General features: G+C 43.4%; 1 protein-coding gene across 2 annotated transcripts in view; it reads left to right on the top strand.

Annotated features, from left to right (window-relative positions):
* The window catches only part of LOC137374307 (cilia- and flagella-associated protein 44), a 283090-nt gene that overhangs the window by 68847 nt on the left and 198833 nt on the right, over positions 1–15410 (top strand). For both annotated transcript variants that reach the window (XM_068040145.1, XM_068040146.1), the window contains exons 10-11: positions 6102–6149; positions 11642–11741. In XM_068040145.1, coding sequence (XP_067896246.1) covers positions 6102–6149; positions 11642–11741 — 148 coding nt within the window. The remainder of the gene's footprint in view (positions 1–6101; positions 6150–11641; positions 11742–15410) is intronic.

Below are 15410 nucleotides of genomic sequence, written 5' to 3' on the forward strand. Positions count from 1 at the left end.
AAACTGCGTAAGCAGCATGCGATAGACAGAGATAAGCGATCCCATAACCAACGGATCAGATTGAAGCTCTGCAGTCCTGCCACATCCAGCCGTGAATGGTGGTGGACAATTAAACAACTAACAGGAGGAGGTGGCTCCACAAATATCCCCATCCTCAATGATGGGGGAGCCCAGCACATCAGTACAAAAGATGAGGCTGAAGCATTTGCAACAATCTTCAGCCAGAAGTGCCAAGTGTATGATCCATATTGGCCTCCTCCTGAAGTCCCCAGCATCACAGATGCCAGTCTACAGCCAATTCGCTTCATTCTGCAAGATATCAAGAAACGACTGAAGGCACTGGATACTGCAAATGCTACGGGTGCTGAAAACATTCCAGCAATAGTCCTGAACCTGTGCTCCAGAACTTGCCACGCTCTTAGTCAAGCTGCTTCAGCACAGCTACAACACTGGCATCTACACAGCAATGTGGAAAATTGCCCAGGTATGTCCTGTACACAAAAAGCAGGACAAATCCAATCGAGCCAATTACCGCCCCAACAGTCTACTCTCGATCATCAGTAAAGTGATAGAAGGTGTTGTCGACAGTGCTATCAAGCGGCACTTGCTTCACAATAACCTGCTCAGCGTTGCTCAGTTTGGGTTCTGCCAGGGCCACTCAGCTCCTGACCTCTTTACAGCCTTGATTCAAACATGGACAAAAGAGCTGAACTCGAGAGATGAGGTGAGAGTGTCTGCTGTTGCCATCAAGGCAGCATTTGACAGAATATGGCATCAAGGAGCCCTAGCAAAACTGGAGTAAATGGGAATCGGGGGAAAACTTGCCCTGGTTGGAGTCGTATCTAGCACAAAATAAGACAGTTGTTGGTCAATCATCTCAGTTTCAGTACATCACTGCAGAAGTTCCTCTGAGTAGTGTCCTCGGCCCAACCACCTTCCTTTAATTATAAGGTCAGAAGTGGGGATGTTTGCTGATTGCACAATGTTCAGCACCATTCGCGACTCCTCAGATACTACCTGGACGATATCCAGGTTTGGGCTGTTGTGTGGCACAAATGTTACTTGCCACTTAAGTGCCAGGCAATGACCATCTGCAACAAGAGAGGATCTAACCATCTCCCCTTGACATTCAATGGCATTATGATTGCTGAATCTCCCCCTATCAACATCCTGGGGGTTACCATTTACCAGAAACTGAACTGGAGTAGCCATGTAAACACCGTGGCTACAAGAGCAGGTCAGAGGCTAGGAATCCTGCGGTGAGTAACTCACCTCCTGACTTCCCAAAGCCTGTCCACCATCTACAAGGCACAAGTCAGGAGTGTGATGGAATACTCTCCACTTGTCTGGATGGGTGCAGCTCCAACAACACTCAAGAAGCTCGACACTATCCAGGACAAAGCAGCCCGCTTGATTGGCACCCCATCCACAAACATTCACTCCCTGCACCACCGACACACAGTGTCATAAAATTCGAACAGGACTTGACAGGGTAGATGCAGGAAGGATGCTTCCGATGGTGGGGAGTCCAGAACCAGGGGTCATAGTCTAAGAATATGGGGTAAACCTTTTAGGACTGAGATGAGGAGAAATTTCTTCATCCAGAGGGTGGTGAGCCTGTGAAATTCGCTACCACAGAAAGCGGTTTAGGCCAAAACATTATATGTTTTCAAGAAGGAGTTAGATATAGCTCTTGGGGCGAAAGGGATCAAAGGATATGGGGGGAAAGCGGGAACATGTTACTGAGTTGGATGATCAGCCATGATCATAACGAAGGGCCGAATGGTCTATCCCTGCTCCTATTTTCTATGTTTCTATGTACCATCTACAAGATGCACTGCAGCAACATACCAAGCCTCCTTGGACAGTACCTTCTAAACCCGCAATCTCTACTATCTAGAAGGTCGAGGGCAGCAGATACATGGGAACAACACCACCTACGAGTTCCTCTCCAAGCCGCACACCATCCTGACTTGGAACTATATCACTGTTCCTTCACTGTCTCTGGGTCAAAATCCTGGAGCTCCCTTCCTAACAGTACTGTGGGTGTACCCACCCCAAATGGACTGCAGCGGTTCAAGAAGGCATCTCGCCACCACCTGCTGGGCAATTGGGGATGGGGCAATAAATGCTGGCGTGGCCAGCGAGGCCCACATCCCCATAAACAGGTTTCAGAATTTCCCAGTCTGCATCAGTATGTCTGAGTTGAAGTAAATGAAAATTTGTCAATTTCTTTGATTTTTAAAAAAAAATTCTTTTCAAAGGATTTCTGAATGAACTTTTAAATGAATGATCAAATTACTTTGAAATATTCTGATGAAAAGTGCTCAGTTGAAAGGTACTCAGTGTCATGTTGCGAATGTGCAATTAAAGCTGTCGACTGGGAGTTTCCTCTTGGATGGAATTCTGCTGCAGTTTTCGTGGGACAAGAATGTAATCTGACCCTTGGATCTTTGGACGATATTCTGTCATGAACTTTATTTATAAATTGTTTCTGAATTTTTGCCTGCATTGGGAAACCCACCGAGGGGAAGGGAGGAAAATTGCTCTTACAAGGCTGGGATGCAGCAGCAACCAGAAGTGATTGACAGTCTCCTTAGCAACTGAAAAGGAGGGCACTGAATTATAAAAACATCAGACAGGCTTTAGCCTTTCAATTGGCTAGAGTTGCTGTGACATTAATGCCATAAATACTTTGTGCCGCAGTTTTCTTCCATTTGAATATTCCTGCCCAGAATTGGGCGTCATTTGATGCTGTCACTTCCCAGGACAAATTCGGCAAGTTTTTATTTTGTTCTTGCATGGGATGTGAGCATCAATGGCAAGGCCAGTATTTGTTGCCAACTCTAATTACCCTTGAGAAGATGGTGGTGAGCCACCACCTTGAACCGCTGCAGTCCATGTGGTGTAAGTACGCCCACAGTGCTGTTCGGAAGGGAGTTGCAGGTTTTTGATCCAGTGAGGTGAAGGAACAGCCAAATAGTTCCAAATCAGGATGCTGTGTGGCTTGGAGGGGAACTTGCAGGTGGTGGTGTTCCCATGTGTCTGCTGCCCTTGTCCTTCTAGATGATAGAGTTTGGGGGTTTGGAAGGTGCTGTCAAAGGAGCCTTTGCAAGTTGCTGCAGTGCATCTTGTATATGGTACACTCTGCTGCCACTGTGCGCCAGGAGGTAATGAATGTTTAAGGTGGTGCATGGGGTGCTAATCAAGCAGGCTGCTTTGTCCTGGATGGTGTCGAGCTTCTTGAGTGTTGTTGGAGCTGCACCCATCCAGGCAAGTGGTGAGTATCTTGACTTGTGCTTTGTAGATGGTGGACAGGCATCGGGGAGACAGGAGGTGAGTTACTTCCGCAGAATTCCCAGCCTCTGACCTGTTCTTCCAGCCATAATATTTATATGACTGGTCCAGTTCAATTTCTGGTCAATGGTAATGTCCAAGATGTTGATGGTGGGGGATTCAGCCATTGAATGTCAAGAGGAGATGTTAGATTCTCTCTTGTTGGAGATGGTCATTGCTCCCCACTTGTGTGGTGCAGATGATACTTGCCATTTATCAGCGCAAGCCTGGATGTTGTCCACATCTTGTTTCATGTGAGGCACTGACTTTCAGTATCTGAGGGGTCATGAATAGTACTGAACACTGTGCAATCATCAGCAAACATCCCCACTTCTGACCTTATGACCTTCCCTAGGATGTATCAGCTGAAGATGGTTGGGCCTAGGATACTACCCTGAGGAACTCCTGAGAATGAGATGATTGGCCTTCAACAGCCACAACCATTTTTCTTTGTACTAAGTACAACTCCAACCAGCAGAGAGGTTTCCCTCTGACTCCCATTTGACTTCAATATTGCTCGGGCTCTTTGATGCCACACTCTGTCAAATGCTGCTTTGATGTCAAGGGCAGTCACTTCCACCTCACCTGTTGAATTCATTTCTTCTGTGCATGTTTGGACCAAGGCTGTAATGAGGTCAGGAGCCGAGTGGCCCTGGTGGAACCCAAACTGAGTGTCATTGAGCAGGTTATTGGTATTTAAGTGGTGCTAGAGTGCACTGTCGACAAGACCTTCCTGATAACACTTTACTGATGATCGAGAGTAGACTGATGGGGCGGTAATTGGCTTGATTGGATTCATCCTGCTTTTTGTGAACAGGATGTATCTGGACAGTTTTCCACATTGTAGGGTAGATGCCAGTGTTGTAGCTGTGTTGGAGCATCTTGGCTAGGGGCATGGCTAGTTCTGGAACACAAGTCTTCAGTACTATTGTTGGGATGTTGTCAAGGCCCATAGCCTTTGCTGTATCCAGTGCCTTCATCCATTTCGTGATATTACGCAGAGTGAATCAAATTGTCTGAAGACTTGCATTTGTGATGCTGGGGACCTCAGAAGGAGGCCGGGATAGATCATCCACTCGGCACTTTTGGCTGAAGATTGTTGCAGATGCTTCAGCCTTATGTTTTGCACTGACCTGCTGCACTCCCCTATCATTGAGGATGGGGATATTTGTGGAGCCTCCTACTCTGGTTAGTTGTTTAATTGTCTACCACCATTCACGACTGGATGTGGCAAGACTGCAGAGCTTTAATCTTATTCATTGGTTGTGGGATTGCTTTGCTCCGTCTATTGCATGCTCCTTCCACTATTTGGCATGCATGTGGTCCTGTTATGTAGGTTCACCAGGTTTGCATCTCATTTTGAGGTATACCTGGAGCTGCACCTGGCATGCTCACCTGCACTCCTCATCAAACCAGAGTTGATCCCCTGACTTGATGGTAATGGTAGAGCGAGGGATATGCCAGACCATGAGGTTACAGATTGTGGTTGAGTACAATTCTGTTGCGGTGATGGCCCACAGCACCTCATTGATGCCTAGTTTTGAGCTGCTAGGTCTGTTCTGAATCTATCTCATTTATCACAGTGGTTGTGCCACACCACACCATGGATGGTATCCTCCATGTGAAGTCAGGTCGGCGTCTCCACAAAGGCTGTGTGGTGGTCACTCCTCCCAATACTATCATGGACAGATGCATCTGTGACAGGTAGATTGGTGAGGGCGAGCTCAGGTAGGTTTTCCCGCTTGTTGCTTCTCTCACCAACTGCTGCAGGCCGTTGGTATCTATGTCCTTCAGGACTCTGCCAGCTTGATCAGTCGTGGTGCTACCGAGCCATTCTTGGTGATGGACATTGAAGTCCCCCACCCAGAGTACATTCTGTGCCCTGCTACCCTCAGTGCTTCTTTCAAATGGTGTTCAACATCTCTGGTGGGTCTGCCCTTCCGGTGGAGCAGGACATACCCAAAGATGGTGATGGAGGCATCTGGGACATTGGCTATAAGGTATGAGTTAGTAAATATGACACTGTCAGGCTTTTGCTTGACTAGTCTGTGGGACTGCTCTCGCAATTTTGGTACCAGTCCCCAGATGTTAGTACAGAGGATTTTGTAGGGTCGACTGGGCAGGATGTGCTGTTGTCGTTTCCGGTGCCTTGGTTGATGCTGGGTGGTCTGTCTGGTTTTATTCGTATTCAGCTTTCCTGTAGTGGTTTGGTACAACTGAGAGGTATGCTAGGCCATTTCAGAGGGCAGGTAAGAGTCAACCACATTGCTGTGGGACTGGAGTCACATGTAGGCCAGACTGGGTAAGGCAGTAGATTTCCTTCCCTAAAGGACATTGGTGAACCAGATGGGTTTTTATGACAATCTGGTAGTTTCACAGTCATCGTTACTGAGACTATCTTTATATAAATTCCAGGTTTGTTAATTAATTTAAATTCTAACAGCTGCCATGGTGGGATTTGAACTCATGTCCCAGAACATTAGTCGGGGCCTCTGGATTACTAGCTCAGTAACATTACCACTATGTTACCGTCCCCCCTGGACTGGTAGAATGTGGGGACTTGGCAGATTTGCACTCTGTCTGACTTTCTATTCCTGTCTCCAAGAATTATGTCAGGGATTTAGTATAAATCCAGGGTAAAATCTGCTGTTGTATGTTTAGAAACTCTAGAATGATCAGTGCCTTTATTACAAGTCATTGATGTTTAAGTTTGTTAAATTAACACAATCACATAAGGTGAAATGAACAACTTTATTTTTCCATAGGATGCCAATGGTAGAATCTGGAAACTTGACCTCTCTTTTTCAAACATTGTAAGTGCGAGAAATTGTTTTTGGTTAATTAAGCGAATAAGAGCAAGGTCTGAATCTAATGTGGTATTTTGTTCCTTCCCCCTCTACCCCTAGCTCTGCCTTTTTCTCTCCCTTTCTTACATCTCATCACCCACAACCTCTTTACTGTTCTATCACTGGTCTCTATCACTCCCAAGTTTGTCTCCTATGCTCTTCTCATTTTCTTGCTCTGCTTTTTCTCTTCGATCTCTCTCCAGATGAAAATCACACACATGCACATGTAAACATGTTCTTCTAGCCTCCTTTTCCAGCCATTTTTATATCTCTTGTTGTCATAGCTTACTACTTTCAATCCCCTGCTGTACTTTTTACAATGCTTAAGTATCTTGTTTTGTTGTGGCATGCATTCACAGGATGATGGGATTCATTTGTTTGTTCTCGGGATATGTGTGACGTTGGCAGTGGCATATTTATTGCTAATCCTTAGTTGCCCCAAGAAGATGGTAGTAGTTCATTTCCTTGAGCTCCTATCATTCTGGTGACAATGGTTCTACCACAATGGTGTAAGGTTGGTAATTCCAGGTTATTGATCCATTGATTGATGTAGATTACATACTGTAGCTACACAATGTGCCGAGGGTGGATTTTGAGTCCAAAGATATGTGAATTCATCAAGTAGCTTGCTTTATCCTGGATATTGTTGAGGTTTTTCACTGTTATTGGCTGTAAATACCAAAGCAACTTGTAAATATGCCAAATTACCACACAGCAGGAAGCTATTCAGTCCATCTTGTCTATGCTAACTCTTTGTGAGAGCAATCCAAAACTAATCCCATAGCCATGTATCTTCCTCAGCTTCAAATATATAATCTCTCCCAAAGTGACAAATTTATTCCATGCTCCAGCAACCCCCTCTATGAAGAAGTTTCTCTCATCCTTTCTCCTCACTCTCAATGATTGTTATAAATTGATGATCCCTTGTCACTGACTCCCCAATCAAAGTAAGTAGCCTTTCCCTGTTCATTCTATTAAAACTCTTCATAATTTGAAAACTTCCATTACGTCTTCACTGTTTCAGTGGAAATAGACCTAGTATTCTCAAAAAGCCCTTCATAACTATACTTTTCCGTCCTGACACAAAGGCAGCTTTAATGTCCTTTCTATTATGGGACACCAAAGTAGCATGCGGTACTCTAACTATAAGCTAACCAGTGAGTTGTGCAAATTTATAATTTGTCCTTATCTATAAAATGTAAAATTCTGTTGGCTTTTTTATGGCTTTATCTATCTGAACTCAAACTTACAGGGAATTCTGTAATTGAATGCTTGAATTTCTCTTTTCAACCACATACATTTCTTCTATGTATTTTCCTACTTATGGTTATGTAGATTAAATGCATCTGCCACCTATCAGCCTATTCCACTAACCTATGTTTTCCTAAAATCCCTCACAGTCTTGCTGTTTGCCAAATTCCCTACCTTGTCACCAGCAACTTTTGTGTTTGAAGTCTCTATGCCCACATCCAAGATACATGTACCAGAAACAAACTTGGAGCCAGCACTGAGACCTCTTCCAACTATTCTCCAATCCTAGCAACACCCATTGGCACTAATTCTTTGTTTTCCATTTGTCAACCAACTTTCTGTTCATGCTGCTACATTTTCTCTTATACCATATACTTGAATTTTTCTAACAAACTGCTTATGAGACACCTTAACAAACAGCTGAAGATATATATACATTACATCTGCTGCATTCCTTTTATCAATCCAAAAATGCACTGTTTGAAAAAAAATTGCCAAGCACAACTTGCCTTTATCTGATACAAAAGCAAAATACTACAGATGCTGGAAATCTGAAATAAAAACAAAATGCTGGAAGTACTTAGCAGGTCAGGCAGCATTTGCGGGAGAGAAACAGAGTTAATGTTTCAGATCAGCGACCTCTCATCAGAACCTTTTATCTTAATCTGTTCTGTGCTGGCTGTCCTTGATTAACCTACCCATTTCTAAATGTTCACCATCTTTATCTTGAATTATGGATTCAAAGAGTTTGCACTTGGAAAAGCATAGTATGAAGTTGCACCAACAAGAATCTTAAACTTAAACAAAGCCAATTATGAAGGTATGAGGAGAGAACTGGCTAAGGTTAATTGGGTAAATAGACTGGACGGTATGGTGGTAAGTGAATAGTGGGAAACATTTAAAGAAACAATTCAAAGGGTTCAACAAAAGTACATTCCGTTCCAACACAAAAACTCATCTAGAAAGACCCATCCATGGCTCACTCAGGAAGTTAAGGAGAGTATTAGACTAAAAGAAGAGGTTACTATGTAGCAAAATATAGTAGCAAGTCTGAGGATTGGGAGTGTTTTAGAAACCAGCAAAGGGCCACCAAAAAGTTTATAAAAAGGGAAAAAATAGAATGAGAGTAAACTAGCCAGCAATATAAAAACAGATTGTAAGAGTTTTTATAAGGAAAACTATAACTATAAAAAGGAAGAGAGTAGCTAAAGTAGACATTGGTCCCTTAAAGGCTGAGACAGTAGAAATCATCATGGGAAATGATGAAATGGCAGAGGCATTTAACAATTATTTTGTGTCTGTCTTCACAGTAGAAGACACTAGTTCCATTCCAGAAATAGGCAGTAACCTAGGGGCTAAAAAGAGTGAGGAAATTAAGGATATTGATATCAGTCGAGAAAAAGTATTGGGGAAACTTGAGGGATAAAATCTGACAAGTCCTCAGGACCAACTGGCCTACATCCTAGGGTTCTAAAAGAGATAGCTGCAGAGATAGTGGATGCACTGGCTATGATTTTCCAGAATTCCTTAGATTCGGGAATGGTCCTATCAGATTGGAAGTTGGCAAATGTTACACAGCTTTTCAAGAAAGGAGGTAAAAAGAAAACGAGGAACCACAGGCCAGTTAGCCTAACATCAGTCATTGGGAAGATGCTGGAAACTATTATTAAAGAAGTCTTAACATTGCACTTGGAAAAGCATAGTATGATTAGAACAAGTCAGCATGGTTTTACTAAAGGGAAATCCTGTTTGACAAATTTATTAGAATGTTTTGAGGATATAATTAGTAGGGTAGATAAAGGGGAACCAGTAGATGTAGTATACCTGGATTTTCAAAAGGCATTTGATAAGGTGCCACATAAAAGATTAATAGGCAAGATCAGGACTCATGGTGTTGGGGGTAATATATTGGCATGGATAGAGGATTGGGTAACAGACAGGAAGCAGAGAATTGACATAAATGGGGCATTTTCAAGTTGGCAGGCAGTGAATAGTGGAGTGCTGCAAGGATCAGTACTGGGGCCTCAGCTATTTACACTTTACATTCATGACTTGGATGAAGAGACAGAGAGTAATGGATCTAAGTTTGCTGATGATACAAAGCTCGGTGGAAAGGTAAGCTGCGGGGAGGACGTAGAGAGGCTGCAAAGAGATATAGACAGGTATAGGGAAGTGTAAAGTTGTTCACTGGTCATAAAAATAGAAAAGCAGAATATTTTTTAAAAGGTGTGAAACTGGTAAGTGTTAATATTCAGAGACACTTGGTGGTACTCATTCAAGGAACACACAAAGTTAACATGCAGGTGCAGCAGGCTATAAGGAAGGCAAATGACATGTTGCCCTTTATTGCAAAGGGGATTGGAGTATAGGAATAAAGAAGTCTGGAATACAGTGTGCAGTTTTGGTCTCCACATTTAAGAAAGGATATACTTGCACTAGAGGCAGTGCAGCAAAGATTTACTAAATTGGTCCCTGGGATCAGTGGGTTGTCCTATGATGAGAGGCTGAGTAAATTGAGCTTATATTCTCTGGAGTTTAGAAGAATGAGAGGTAATCTGATTGAGACAGACAAGATTCTAAAAGGGCTTGATAGGGTAGAAGCTGAAAGATTGTTTCCACTGGTCGGGGAATCTAGAACATGGGGACACAGTCTCAGGATAAGGGGGCCAATCATTCAGGACTGAGATGAGGAGAAATTACTATACTCAAAGGGTTGTGAATCTTTGGAATTCTCTACCCCAGAGGGTTGTCGATGCTCCATCATTGAATACATTTAAGGCTGGGATAGATAGATCTTTGGTTTTGCAGGGAATGAAAGGATATGAGGAGCGGGCAAGAAAGTGGAATTGAAGCCCAAGATCAGCCATGATCATATTGAATGGCGGAGCAGTCTCGATGGGCCACATAGTCTACTTCTGCTCCTACTTGTGTTCCTGTGGTCTATAGTAATCAGGCTTATCCCTCTCTCCCTTCTTGTACCAAGGTGATATCTCAGCTGTTCTCCTATCCAAAGTACAATTTGTGTACTTGTTCTCGGATAGGTGCAGCCATGAGGGACTGGTGATGAGTTTCACTAAATTTCAGTAATTTTATCAGAATGAATTCCTTTTCGACAATTATCCCGATTAATTGTTTCTCCAGTATACCCATGTTGTTACTGCCACCATCATTTGGGACATTTATTGAATATTTCTCTCATCCTGTATCCTCCACAATTACACTCGCTTCTTCATCACTGGGTGTTCTACCCTCTCTAAGTATTCTTTTACTTTCTGTATGCTTATAAAAGGCCTTATTATTACCCTTTATGTAATCTGCTAGCCTTTTTGCCTTTTTGCTCTTCTAATCTCCCTTTTCATTTCCGCCCTACACTTTCTATACTCCTTGTGATTCTTTTTCGTATTGTTAACCCCCAACTTTATCGTACTTCTCTAAATTGGTCACAAATCTAATCTTTTCCACCAATCAGTGACCTATCATCTATTCTCAATAATGTTAACATTTCTTATTATTTCTTAACTCTACCAGGCAGACACTGAGCACCACTGTTAATACAAACTGTCCTTGGTACAGTTACAATTGTAATCACCATTAAGCAGGCCATCCATGCTCCTGTCTTTGCTTCTCTATCTCTTTAGAGAACTTTGTAACTGGGAATATTTAGTTTTCACAATTAAACCGAATTTTTGCCAATGCTATCACATGAAGTCTCCCAATTTAATTAGTGCCTTTAGTCCTCCATTATTTTCAGTGGTTTCCAATTGAAACTTTAAGTCGTTCATATTCCTCCATAACCTTCCCTTCTACTTTTCCTTATTTGTTTCACTATTCTCTCTACCATCTATCCTAAGATCCATCTTTCTATACACCTTTTCCTTTTTCGACTGCTTTGACCCTTTATTATAATTATTCTTAATCCTTCCTCATACGTTCTTAAGATGTGCTCTTCTCATTCCCATACAAGTTGAAATTCTTCTTCCTTCAGAAAAGTGTTGAGGGTGGGGATGGGAGTTACTCTTTTGCCTTGTGCCAATCTGACATCCTTGTTGTTGGCACTGGTTGTGAAATGTGGTTGGAATCTCCATTCTCCAGAACTGGCATCCCTCTTACTGATGAGGGTCAAAATCAGATGAAGGAAACAATTTGTATGAACAGTGCATCCTTCATAACTGTTAATTTCAGTAACCAGTTTTTCTGATTCCTTGCAGACCCAAGACCCTGAGTGTCTGTTTTCTTTCCACTCTGGCGCAATTCAGGCTTTGGACCTTTCACCACTCACCTACCTGATGGCGACAACAGCACTTGACCGTAGGTTTGACTTGCTTACTTATTTAAAACATGACTAGATGTAGTTGCAATTTAGTCAGCTGTTTTTTCTATAAAGAATTAACATCTTCTTTTGGATCTTAATAGAATTAATTTTAGACGAATAAACTGACATAAAAACCAGTAACTGCTCCATCTTTTTAATTTATTTTATTCGTTCGTTTCATATGAGCATTGCTGGCTAGGTCAGCATTCATTGCTCATCCTTAATTGCCCTTGAGAAGGTGGTGGTGAGCCGCCACCTTGAAGCGCTGTAGTTCTTGTGATGTAGGTACACCCAGAGTGCTGTAAGGAAGGGAGTTCCAGGATATTGATCCAGCGACAGTGAAGGAATGGCGATATAGGTCCAGGTCAGGATATGTGACTTGGAGGAGAACTTGCAGGTGGTGGTGTTCCCAGGTGTCTGCTGCCCTTGTTCTTCTAGCTGGAAGAGGTCGGGGGTTTGGAAGGTGCTGTCGAAGGAGCTTTGGTGAGATGCTGCTGTGCATCTTATATGTGGTACACACTGCTGCCACTGTGCACCAGTGGTGGAGGGAGTGAATGTTTAAGGTGGTATATGGGGTGCCAGTCAAGCGGGCTGCTTTGCTGTGGATGATGTCGAGCTTCTTGAGTGTTGCTGGAGCTGCACTCATCCAGGCAAGTGGAGAGTATTCCTGACTTATGCCTTGTAGATGGTGGACAGACTTTGGTGAATCAATAACAGCTGCAAAGTAGTTCAATATTCTTCAATATAAGCTGCAAAGCTTTTTTAAAGACTCATAGCACAGCGATGTATGGTATCTCTCATACTTGGTACAACAGCTGAATATGTTGTTTGAAATTTTTTTTTGATTTTCTGGGGGAAATTTCCTCTTCCACCATCGCCCACCCAGCCCAGCCTAGCCCTTGTGTTTGCCTCAGTTGGAATGTACCTGATGTGGGCTCACCTCATCTGAACTGACATAACCTTGCACACATTTGAGTGTTCAGCCAACTTAAATTTGACCCAGTGCACCTCACTGGTGGCCCCAGAGGCTGCAGCTGCAGAAATGGCCACCAGCTTCAGAACCTTCTTCCACTGAGCCTACAGCACAGAATCAGGCCATTCAGCTCATCTGGTCTTTGCTGATGTTTATGCTACACAGGAGCCTCCTCCCAACCCTCTTCGCCTAACCCTATCAGCTTATCCTTCCAATCCTTTCTACCTTATGTGCTTATTTAGCATTTATGCTAGTTGTCTCAACTGCTCCTTGTGGTAGTGAGTTTCACATTCTTTGAGTAAAGAAGTCTCCTAAATTCCCCATTGGATTTATTAGTGACTATATTATATTTATGCCTTCTAGTTTTGGACTCCCCTCGAAGTGGAAGCATTTTACCCTACCAAGCCCTTTCATCATCTTAAATGTCTCTATCAGATCAACCTCAGATCAACCGGCTGTTTGAGGGTAAATCAACATCTGACATGTGGGAGTCTTTCAAACGTCAGTTGATCAGAATCCAGGACCAGCATGTTCCTGTGAGGAAGAAGGATAAGTTTGGCAAGTTTCAGGAACCTTGGATAATGTGGGATATTGTGAGCTTAATCAAAAAGAAAAAGGAAGCATTCGTAAGGGCTGGAAGGCTAGGAACAGATGAATCCCTTGAGGAATATAAAGACAGTAGGAAGGAACTTAAGTAAGGAGTCAGGAAGGCTAAAAGGGGTCATGAAAAGCCATTGGCAAACAGGATTAAGGAAAATCCCAAAGCTTTTTATACGTATATAAAGAGCAAGAGGGTAACTAGGGAAAGGGTTGGCCCACTCAAGGACAGAGAAGGGAATCTATGTGTGGAGCCAGAGGAAATGGGCGAGGTACTAAATGAGTACTTTGCATCAGTATTAACCAAAGAGAAGGACTTGGTGGATGATGAGCCAAGGGAAGGGAGTGTAGATAGTCTCAATCATCTCATTATCAAAAAGGAGGAGGTGTTGGGTGTCTTGCAAAGCATTAAGGTAGATAAGTCCCCAGGGCTTGATGGGATCTACCCTAGAATACTGAGGGAGGCAAGGGAAGAAATTGCTGGGGCCTTGACAGAAATCTTTGTATCCTCATTGGCTACAGGTGAGGTCCCAGAGGACTGGAGAATAGCCAATGTTGTTCCTTTGTTTAAGAAGGGTAGCAAGGATAATCCAGGAAATTATAGGCCGGTGAGCCTTACGTCAGTGGTAGGGAAATTATTAGAGAGGATTCTTCGGGACAGGATTTACTCCCATTTAGAAAGAAACAAACTTATTAGTGAGAGGCAGCATGGTTTTGTGAAGGGGAGGTCGTGTCTCACTAATTTGATTGAGATTTTTGAGGAAGTGACAAAGATGATTGATGAAGGAAGGGCAGTGGATGTTATCTATATGGACTTCAGTAAAGCCTTTGACAAGGTCTCTCATGGCAGACTGGTACAAAAGGTGAAGTCATATGGGATCAGAGGTGAGCTGGCAAGATGGATACAGAACTGGCTCGGTCATAGAAAACAGAGGGTAGCAGTGGAAGGGTGCTTTTCTGAATGGAGGGATGTGACTAGTGGTGTTCCGCAGGGGTCAGTGCTGGGATCTTTGCTGTTTGTAGTATATATAAATGATTTGGAGGAAAATGTAGCTGGTCTGATTAGTAAGTTTGCGGACGACACAAAGGTTGGTGGAGTTGCAGATAGTGATGAGGATTGTCAGAGGATACAGCAGGATGTAGATCGGTTGGAGACTTGGGCAGATGGAGTTTAATCCGGACAAATGTGAGGCAATGCATTTTGGAAGGTCTAATGCAGGTGGGAAGTATACAGTAAATGGCAGAACCCTTAGGAGTATTGACAGGCAGAGAGATCTGGGCGTACAGGTCCACAGGTCACTGAAAGTGGCAACGCAGGTGGATAAGGTAGTCAAGAAGGCATACGGCATGCTTGCCTTCATCGGTCGGGGCATAGAGCATAAAAATTGGCAAATCGTGCTGCAGCTGTACAGAACTTTAGTTAGGCCACACTTAGAATATTGCGTGCAATTCTGGTCGCCACACTACCAGAAGGACGTGGAGGCTTTGGAGAGGGTACAGAGGAGGTTTACCAGGATGTTGCCTGGTCTGGAGGGCATTAGCTATGAGGAGAGGTTGGATAACCTCGGATTGTTTTCGCTGGAACGACGGAGGTGGAGGGGCGACATGATCGAGGTTTACAAAGTTATGTGCGGCATGGACAGAGTGGATAGTTAGAAGCTTTTTCCCAGGGTGGAAGAGTCAGTTACTAGGGGACATAGGTTTAAGGTGAGAGGGGCAAAGTTTAGAGGGGATGTGCGAGGCAAGATCTTTACACAGAGGGTGGTGAGTGCCTGGAACTTGCTGCCGGGGGAGGTGGTGGAAGCAGGTACGATAGCAACGTTTAAGAGGCATCTTGACAAATACATGAATAGGATGGGAAGAGAGGGATACGGTCCCCGGAAGTGCAGAAGGTTTTAGTTTAGACAGGCATCAAGATTGGCGCAGGCTTGGAGGGCAGAATGGCCTGTTCCTGTGCTGTACTGTTCTTTGTTCTTTGTAACCTTCAGCTGACTGTCCTTTATTATATTTTCAGTTTTCAGATGTTTTTTATTACATCTTTGGGTAATAGATCCGATATCTTTCCTAGTACTTATGTTATGCTAACTGGTCTTTG

The sequence above is a fragment of the Heterodontus francisci genome, chromosome 10 (genome assembly GCF_036365525.1).
Source record: "Heterodontus francisci isolate sHetFra1 chromosome 10, sHetFra1.hap1, whole genome shotgun sequence".
Classification (NCBI taxonomy): domain Eukaryota; kingdom Metazoa; phylum Chordata; class Chondrichthyes; order Heterodontiformes; family Heterodontidae; genus Heterodontus; species Heterodontus francisci.